The sequence below is a fragment of the Kryptolebias marmoratus genome, linkage group LG2, assembly GCF_001649575.2.
Source record: "Kryptolebias marmoratus isolate JLee-2015 linkage group LG2, ASM164957v2, whole genome shotgun sequence".
Classification (NCBI taxonomy): Eukaryota; Metazoa; Chordata; class Actinopteri; order Cyprinodontiformes; family Rivulidae; genus Kryptolebias; species Kryptolebias marmoratus.
In genome coordinates this window covers 36,786,279-36,795,533 of record NC_051431.1, presented here as the reverse complement: position 1 = coordinate 36,795,533, position 9,255 = coordinate 36,786,279, and the positions used below count along the sequence as shown (strand labels likewise).

Below are 9,255 nucleotides of genomic sequence, written 5' to 3'. Positions count from 1 at the left end.
GGACGGAGTTTGTTCAGCAAACGCGCTGCGGGTGACGTCACCGTTTCCGCGACAACGTTAGTAACGCATAAATTGCGCGACACATATCGATAATGAATTTTGTTGCCAACGCTTTTAATTATCGAATTTTATCGATTCGTTGTTGCAGCCCTACAGGTGGCCCAAGATTTTTAATCCCTTAAGACAAGTACACTGCCCCAAACTTTGAACCAGGCTTTTATCTCTTTGCTTTTGAAAAAGGGTACAGCCCCATTATTATGCAGTTCATTTTGTCCCATTAGCCTGTTAAATGTTCACTTTAAACTTCTGGCAAAAGTTTCTGGTCAGGAGCTTAGAGCTTAGAAGTTTTACCCTCAATTATATCCCTACACCAAACTGGGTTTATCTGCAATAGAGACTCAGGCCCCATTTACACAATGCTGTTTTTAAGTGAAACTAACATTTCTGTTGTATTTCAGATGTCTGTGCACACAACAACGGCAATCATTTTCTCTGAAACCTTTCAAATCCAGGTATCAGAGTGGACGTTTTTGGATACACCTAGAATTGGTGTGAAATTGTATATGCACACTACAGATGACTGCAGTCAATAGTTTTTCTGTGCTTGCGTAAGTAGATCAACAATAATAACAATGGCAGATAGCAGTGAGTGTTGTTTGTGCTGCTCACCCTTTTCAGTTAATCAGACCTTCTGACACCGAACATATGTGACCACTGCTGACAAAATAAGTACCATAAGTACCATGAGAATTTTTTTTATAAGAAGTTATTATTTTTTAAATTCTCCATCACAAAAGCTTCAAAGTGATACCAAGTTAGCTGAAATTTGGCAATTTATAACCTGGCAACAAGTTAGTTTTGTTTACCAGTTTGAAAACTTGATTTTTATTGGTCTAGAACAGTGTTTCTCAACCTTTTGTGGGCCAGCACCCCCCTATCCATCTCCTTATCCATTATCCAGACTTCTTACCCCCCCCCCCCCTTTACTTTTTGCCTGTTTACATGAATAAATCTTTTTTATTCATGCACTTATGACATATAATACCTAATCTTGGTTATGGCCCATCAGAACAGTTCTGTGGGTCATTCTCCACCATGAACTGCCTCAAAGAGTCAATGAGTCCCCCACTTCCTGTGGTGAAGGCCATTCAGATGGATCTTCTGAGTAAGGTCTTGCCCCAACCCTCTCTTCTGCACCTCTGTTCCTCCTCCTCATCATCATCTTCACCTCTCTTGTCCACATTCTCCTCTGTGGTGATTGACTTGTCATCTGCCTGCACTAATTTTCCCAAACTGACACAGTGGTGGTCAGCAGAAATTCAAACCCTCCTGGGCATCTAGGTTTTTGTGGCCTCACTAGCAGAATTAGTCCTATCTGATGTCATCTCTGCTCTCCTCTACAGCAGCTGATCACTGACTTCATGTCTGTCTCCTTCATTCCCTCTCTGTGTTCATCTCTAAGTCACATGGTCAAACAAGTATTACTTAATTGCTTTAAATAAGTTAACATTTGACAGAGTAGAGTGACATTATCTGTTTTCTATTTTGGGAAAATTTGGATTTGGGGAAAATTTATCTCATGGGTTAGATTAATAAATGCAGGCAGATTTTTGAACAAATGACACAATCTCTGAATATATCACTTAAATATATCTATAAGGCAGAGATGCTGCTAAATCCTCTTTAATTTGCTATTGTAATGGAGCCTCTGTTTAATGCTTTACAGTCTCATCCTGACATATCCAACATTTAAAAACTTCAAGGTGGCCCGGATGACCTTCTACTACTCCTGTCTAACCTGTCACATTGTATACCAGCTGCTCTTTCAGTCCTAGATGCATTTGGAAAAATTTCTGGATATAAACTTAATCTTGGTAAAAGCAAGGAATTTGATGTTATCAGAGAGGCAAAAGAGCATCCACTTGATATTCTACCACTATCTTGTAGTGTACCTAGTTGACAATGGGTAATCTTTACATGAATAACTTCCTCTCTTTGCTTACACAAATTAAACATGATTTTAAACAATGGTCTCTCCTAAATCTTTCTGTGGCAGGTAAATTTAATGCAGTCAAATAAATATTTTCCCACACTTTCTATATGTGTTTCAGTGTATTCCAACTTCTCTTCCTTTAGCTGTTTTCACAAGGTCTATAGTCTGATTTGGATTTTATCTGGAGTAAGCCAGATAAAAAAAAACAGGCTGCACCATCAAGTCCTACAAAGGCTCAAAGCTCTGGGTGGAATGGCTCTACCTAACCTCTTGTAGTGCAGCTAATATAAGAAATCTGAATTATTGGGTTTAACATGAGGAGAATAAAGTCCCCCCATCATGGGTGGTTATAGAAGCAAATTCTACACATCTAATAGCGTTAAAAACCTTAATAAGCTCACCTTTACTCTTCTACTTCTAGTTAAACTAAGAATGTGATAGTGTGATAAATGTTCCATGTAGATGCCATTTTGGCCACAAACACAATCTGTTGGAGCGCCTCTAGCATGGAACCATCCCCCCCATCCTTACTGGATAACACTTTCTGTATGTGCTAGGTTAAAAGTATTTTTAGTCTTTCAAGTCCTTCCACTGTGTTGAAAACTATATGGAAGAAAACTTGGGACTGTTGATTTCAGATAATGTTTGGGGAAAGTTGTAGAGTGGGTACACAGATCTTCAATCTGTGCTAGGCTCACTTTCATGCATTTCAACAGATTCTACATCAAGCTCTACACTAAAGCCAGGCTTGCAAAAATAATTGACAGCATCCCCTCTGTGTGAACTGTTAAGGTAAAATATAATATTTAATGAAGCTCGGTGTACTCATGTAACCTTTAAGAATGTGTTTATCTGTTTTTTAATGTTTGTGCAGACGGTCTGTGTTTCCTTCCTGACATACTGAAGACTGATTGTTCAGGTACGTGTCTCAGCAGCGGGGCTGTATTGTGTCTAGTGGAGTTTCCCACATTTCTGAATCAACCAGCTGCTCAGAAACAAGGCGAGGTCCCTGCCTGCAATTTATAGAAACTTTTACTTTGTTAGTTAGACCACTCATCTGTTGAAGAATGTTTTGCTCTCTCATGTTGACAAGTGAAATAAACTTTTAGTCTTAAGAAGATTCTCAGTTTGAGCCTGGATTAAATTTTTTCCACAACATGAAGTGCTCACACACGTGTTGGAGTTGTCCCTCCATGAAGAGTTTCTGCTCTGAAATTTTTCTTACCTTGTCAAATATAACTGAAGAGGATATCGATTCTAATGCCTTAACCACACTGTCTCTGTTCTGATAAAAAGGACTTAATGGCATTCGAAATCTGTACTGTGGAAATCTGTACACAACAGCTTGTCTGATGGTGCAAATCTACCACCTCATCATGCTGAGAACACAATCTGTACAGGTGGTGGCAACATCATGCTGTGGGGATATTTTCCATCGGCAGGGGCTGGGAAACTGGTCAGAGTTGAAGGAAAGATGGATGGAGCAAAATATAGAGAAACTCTAGAGGGAAACCTGTTTTAGTCTTCCAGAGATCTGAGATTGGGACATAGGTCCACCTTCCAGCAGGACAATGAGACTAAACTCTTTGCTGAAGAAACACTCCACTGGTTTAAGAAGAACCACTTAAAGGTCCTAAAATGATCCAGTCAAAGCCCAGACCTCAGTCCACCTGAGATTCTCTGGTTTGATCTTCAAATGATAGTTATGTTGTGTACATTAAAAGTCATCCCACCAACCACAAAATTTCTTGAAATTATAGATTTTAAAGCAATAAAACAAACGGAATCCAATTTTGGAAGAGAAGTGCAATAAATCATAATACAACAGTGAAAGGGGTACAAACAATAAAGAAACTAATCATAATAAAATAGGTGAATGAAAACATTCAAATGATTAAGCAAATGATGGCTGTAACATAAAATAACTAATATTTGTGGTGTCTGTAGTTCTGATCAAAATGACAAATTGATCTGTATTTAATAATGCCATTTTGGTTTATAGTTGTAACAAACTCACCTTTGAACCGGTCAACATTTTGCTGAGCATTTTAGTTCCATTTCCAACACCAACAACTGAAAGACATAAAGTAATTGTTAGATTTGTAGTTTTGATACTCTTAAAAAAAATAATCACTCGTAAAATACATCTCACAATCAGGTGATTGTTGAGTAGAAAGAAGTCCAGGTCTGGACCAGACATCAGTTTAGTTTCTGTGAGTCAGAAAGTGCAAGAAATGTGAGATAACCTTGGGAGGTTTTGGTGAATTAACCAAAATCGGACTAATTAGAGACCAAAATAAAAAAAGAATAAATTGTGATCAAACTGAGACATAATTAGGGCATTTTGTGACAAAACTGTATTAAAAATAATGCGTCTTTCACAGGATTGTCCCAGTTTAGTTGTAGTTATGTTTAAACGCAAGTACTAATTCAGCGTGATTCTAAATAAAAATTCACATATTTTCTAGCAATTTTGTGCCTCCAACTAGTTGTCAACAGCTGAAGTCCATTTATAGCTTGGACTGCCTCTGTGCCCATAAGTGGGCCAGGCTTTTAGTTTTTAACAAAGAATAGTGTTTGTGTTGTTTTGGAACAACTGAGAAGGGGCACTGTTGTTTAAGGCAGATTGTGATTGGACATTTGTACTGGTCAAGAGATTAAGAGAGATCCATTTTTAAAAACTAAAATGTTTCAGAATCTGTGCACAAAGTCCTGTAAGAAAACGAAGAAGAAACATTGCTGTAAAACAACTCTGAAAACTTAATCGAAGTGTCTAAGTCTCTACAGAAAATAATGCCCACTGCCCTGCTGTTTGTTTGTTTATGTGGTGTTTGAGTCCCTGTCTATCTAAAAATTTAAATATAGCTATATATGGTAAGACATAAATGACATATGTATAAAACTATTGTTTTTATTTTATGTTACTATGAAGGTGTGAATATATATGTGTGTGTGTGCTTGTGTGATACTTGTACTCAAATGCTGACAACTGAGTGTGACATATATTTATATTTAATTAAATGGTGTTTAAAAACAAACAAACAAAAAAACATGTTAAGCCTGAATGGTCCATGAACGCATCATTTCTCCACAGGTACCTAACACCCCGCTGGCAGCGCTGTCTAAGGTCCCTCCGTGTCCCATTTTCAGCTGCTGGGTCTTCCTCTTCCGAGGGTTTGTTGTCGGAACACCTGCTTCTGAAAAACAAAACGTACAGAGCATTTTGTTGGTAGTTTTTAATAAAATAGCAGGCTCGCTCCTTCCTGCCGCAGTTACCTCTGAGCAAGGCTTCTTTTAGCGCATTTAATACGTCAGCAGATGTCGGACCTGGTTTTTTATATATCGCAAACAGTCCATGTAAAGCCTGCAGTTTGGACAGAGAACTTGTTATTGGAGCAGCAGTGTTGCTCATATTTCCAGCCATGCTTGTTTCTCTTTCTCGCTCTCTCTCACGCAGCTTCTCTTCTTCTTTCACAAACAAAAACGAGCCGCCGGTGTTTTACTGCCACCTGCTGGTTCGTTAAGGTATCAAACTCTGTCTTATTTGTAGATTCAGTCTTTTATCAAACCCTAACTATGACTTTAAAAGTAAATAAGGTTTTAGTCTCCTTGACCAATTAAGTCTAAACAGATTTACTTCGCAGGTAACTTAACTCATATGCATTCTTAACTACATAGACCAAGATGCTTTGCGCCAAAAATTCACTTCCTGGTTTCTCGGTCGCCTGGTTTCCCGGTCAGTTTGTATGTTTATAACAACTATTGCTGTTTTTCCCTTTTCGTTGTGTTTATTTGTTGTTTTGCCTCGCGTCTGTCTGATAGCCATGTTACTTTGTGAGACCACAACTTGGTAGTTAAATGAAATTTCCACCGAAGCTATATGTCTTTTTAAATACACACCCGTGTTTTTTTTAAACATTTCACGCTGTTTTTCTGTTGATCTGCTCACAATATTAGCTTTACGCTAATAAACTGACAGGTATATTAATTTAAATCTCTTATATAATTTAACTTTTAGACTAGATATCTGAAATCAAAACACGACTTTGTTCCCTGCTAGATGTTTAGATCCTTGATGCTCTTGAACAGATGGTGTGAGAATTTAGAGCTTAAGGCTCATTTATCTGGGTTATATCTTAAATATATTTGCTTCTAGCCTACATCATAAAAAACGAGTTATGGATAGTTCCGATCTTATGGAGTGGGATGTTGCAGAAAGGTCATGAACAGTCACTATCTTACCTGTTGTAGTTGGCTCTTTGAACGACCACAGTTTGGAGAAACAGAGTTTAGGTCCAACAGAACCAAGGAGCAAACAGCTGGTCCAAACACAGCTAAGACCAGAGTGGGGTGCTGCTGTCCTAAAACAACTAAACATGTAAAAAAAAATAAAGAGCAGTTCATGCAAACACTGTTTTATAAACTTTTACCTCACTTCAGTTTCATTTATAAGCCCAAACAGCAATAGCAGCAGCGAGCTGTAGCAGTTCCTGTGCAGCCTGGAGCGATTCCAGCAGGAATATCATAATTTCATGTGTTTCACCTAATGCAAAAATGATGTTGATGTAAACAAGGGCTGTTCAGCTTTAAGTGGGCCATATGGAAAAAATAAAAAACAAAAAAACTGAAGCTTTGAGGGTTACATCTAACTTCACCGAGGACAGCAAGCATGCAGTCTCTCACAGACTCAGCCTCAGAAAAAGTTGGTTTTGTTTGGTAAATGTTTTAGCTACTTGCTAGAATGTGAGAATGCCCCCCTTTGGTGAAAATGTGGCTGATGGCCACATGGAAAGATGTGAGCAGTCCCTGTATTGTAACTCTTTGTTCTTCTGGTTCCTTTGGAGAACTTGCAGAAAAGGAGGCATGATTTGACTTATAGTGTCTTCATTTCTGATATTAATTACAGAAGTTAAAAATAATTTTTTTTAATAAAAAAAAACAAACTTTGTGCTTTTTATTTATGATATTTTTTAGTTACAATGCAAATCCTGTGACCAGGCAAATCATCGGGATTCTGGTGACCCATGATGGAGGATTTCAGGCGGACGTACCTGCGGCTTTGTAAAGATGGAGGTGTGGAGCCTCAGGAGAGTGTTGTGGTTCAGCTTCAGGAGATCAGGACCGCTCACAGCTCCACGCTGGACCTGAGTGGACAGAGTCTGTCAGCAGACACTTGCACTGCTCTGGCCAGGGCCTTGCAGCAAGACACTGTCTTTACGGAGCTATTGCTGAGTGACTGCATGCTCAGTGAGGAAAGTATGTGAGATTTTAAGCTTACATTGTGCCTGGTGAGATACAGTGGCCACATGTTGCTCTGCAGATATTTTATAAATGTTTCTGTGTCGTCACAAGAATGCAGCGAATTCTCTTAAAGCCATAACAGCAGTTTCTATGTCATTAAATCAAACTCATCAGGGTTTTTGTAACAACTGTGTTTGATAATGGCAAATATTCCTCACCTTTGTTTACAACTAAATTGTTCAATCTGTTACAGAAATTCTCCCGTTAAAGTTCAAAATCTCTCAGCACAGCTCAATTTCCTCCCCAAAATGACTCAACCTTCTGTTGACTCTCGTCCTCACAGCTTTTAGTCGCCATTTCTTTTCAGAAGAAGACAGAAGAACTTTACATTTTCTCTTTCGATCTGCCCTTACAAAAAAATCACATGAAAATCACATGTGACTTTCACATGTGATCACATGGGAATCACATGTGATTCCCACATTTCCACATGTGAAAACATGATTTTTTTGTGGATTTTGTGAACCACATGTGGAAAATGGGAATCACGTGGAAAAATGCGATTTTTTTGTGGATTATGTGAACCACATGTGGAAAATGGGAATCACATGTGATCACATGTGAATTTCGTGGGATTTTTTTGTAAGGGTGGTGTCTCTGTGTCCACTGTTCTTCCCCTGACTCTGTTTACATTCAGGGAATATTTTGCCGACCCCATATCTGTCGCACACCAAGACTGTCCAAAGTGAACTCGTCAATGTTCGAATGTAAACAAACGACTGGAAATTGTTGGCAACAAAACCTGGCTCTGCTGATTTTACTCATTTGTTACTAATTATGTGGCAGACCTTTGGTAGTGAGTGATGTGTATTCAGTTGTTTTTTATCATAGATGATAGACATATGCAAAAAAATTCAATCAAAAACTTTGAAGAATTGCATGTTGTGCCAGCTACTATGGCTTTAAAACATCACAGCTGAATAAATAATCCTGATTCTTACATCAGAGTTCCTACAGTCTTGAAGAGTCTGAAATCAGCCTTTAGTATTTTCCAGGTCTTAAAAAGTTTGGGAAAAAATCAAAAGTGGACAAACATTTGTGTTTCCAGACATTATTAGTTTTCCAAAGATAAAAACGTGTTTTCTAAAAATAAACCCCTCAAACACCTAAGAGGTTTTCACATTTATTTCATTAAAATATGAACATAGATAGAGTATTGTGCAAAAGTTATAAACCAGATGAATTTTGTTCTGCTTTGTCAATGTTCATTTTATTTCTATAGCACATTTAAAACAACTAAAGCGTTTTACAGTATAATATAACAAAATCTACACCATTATAACAATAAAATACAGCTTTTGAAACATAGATTTTGGATGCTTCTTTGCTTCCAAAATGTGGCTCTTTGTAAAGAAAATACAGGGAAATGAGAGACATTAAATAAACCTCCAGTTATAGTTTTTGTTTACATTGTAATATACCTTGTGAACTTCACACAGATTAAATATAAATCAGAACATAGTTTTATAAAAATATACCTCATGTTGCTCTGAAGAACACTTGTACCATGTAATTGAGAACATAGTCATTACTGAACCAGGCTAAAATATGAGCTAAGATAATCCAAATAAAATAATTCAAATTCAAAAATACTTTATTAATCACAAAGGGAAATTAAATGTTGACGTAGCTCATTTAAATCAAGGAGTTATTATTGATGGTGATGGCTGTGGGCAGGAAAGATCTCCTGTAGCGGTCCGTTTTACAGCTAATCTGAAGAAGCCTTTGACTAAAGAGACTCTGTTTTCGGTCTCGTGAAGAGGATGGTCAGGGTTGTCCATGATTTCCTTGATTTTATGCAAAATCCTTCTTTGCATCATCCTCTCCAGAGGTTCCACAGTCATCCCCAGAACAGAACCAGCCTTCTTTATCAGGTTGTTGAGCCTTTTTAGGTCCCTGGCTCTGATGCTGCTGCCCCAACAGATGATGGCAGAGGAGATGACACTCTCAACAACAGACTT

The 9,255-nt window shown here is 37.9% G+C and overlaps 2 protein-coding genes across 8 annotated transcripts in view; one reads left to right on the top strand and one right to left on the bottom strand.

Moving 5' to 3' along the window:
* The window catches only part of trub1 (TruB pseudouridine (psi) synthase family member 1), a 12,801-nt gene extending 7,345 nt beyond the window's left edge, over positions 1-5,456 (bottom strand). Inside the window, exons 1-3 of one of the 4 annotated variants that reach the window (XM_037981044.1) lie at positions 5,321-5,456; positions 5,092-5,190; positions 4,011-4,204 (exon numbers count right to left, since the gene is read on the bottom strand). In XM_037981044.1, the coding sequence (XP_037836972.1) occupies positions 4,011-4,204; positions 5,092-5,190; positions 5,321-5,417 (390 nt within the window). In that variant the 5' untranslated portion in view covers positions 5,418-5,456. Of the gene's footprint in view, positions 1-4,010; positions 4,205-5,091; positions 5,191-5,269 lie in introns of those variants that run through there. The other 3 variants (XM_017431829.3, XM_037981039.1, XM_037981056.1) reach the window with 3 other exon arrangements.
* The window catches only part of lrrc45 (leucine rich repeat containing 45), a 57,530-nt gene that overhangs the window by 17,794 nt on the left and 30,481 nt on the right, over positions 1-9,255 (top strand). The window contains exons 1-2 of one of the 4 annotated variants that reach the window (XM_017431842.3): positions 5,650-5,729; positions 6,992-7,249. In XM_017431842.3, the coding sequence (XP_017287331.1) occupies positions 7,018-7,249 (232 nt within the window). In that variant the 5' untranslated portion in view covers positions 5,650-5,729; positions 6,992-7,017. Of the gene's footprint in view, positions 1-5,649; positions 5,738-6,967; positions 7,250-9,255 lie in introns of those variants that run through there. The other 3 variants (XM_017431840.3, XM_025009502.2, XM_025009501.2) reach the window with 3 other exon arrangements.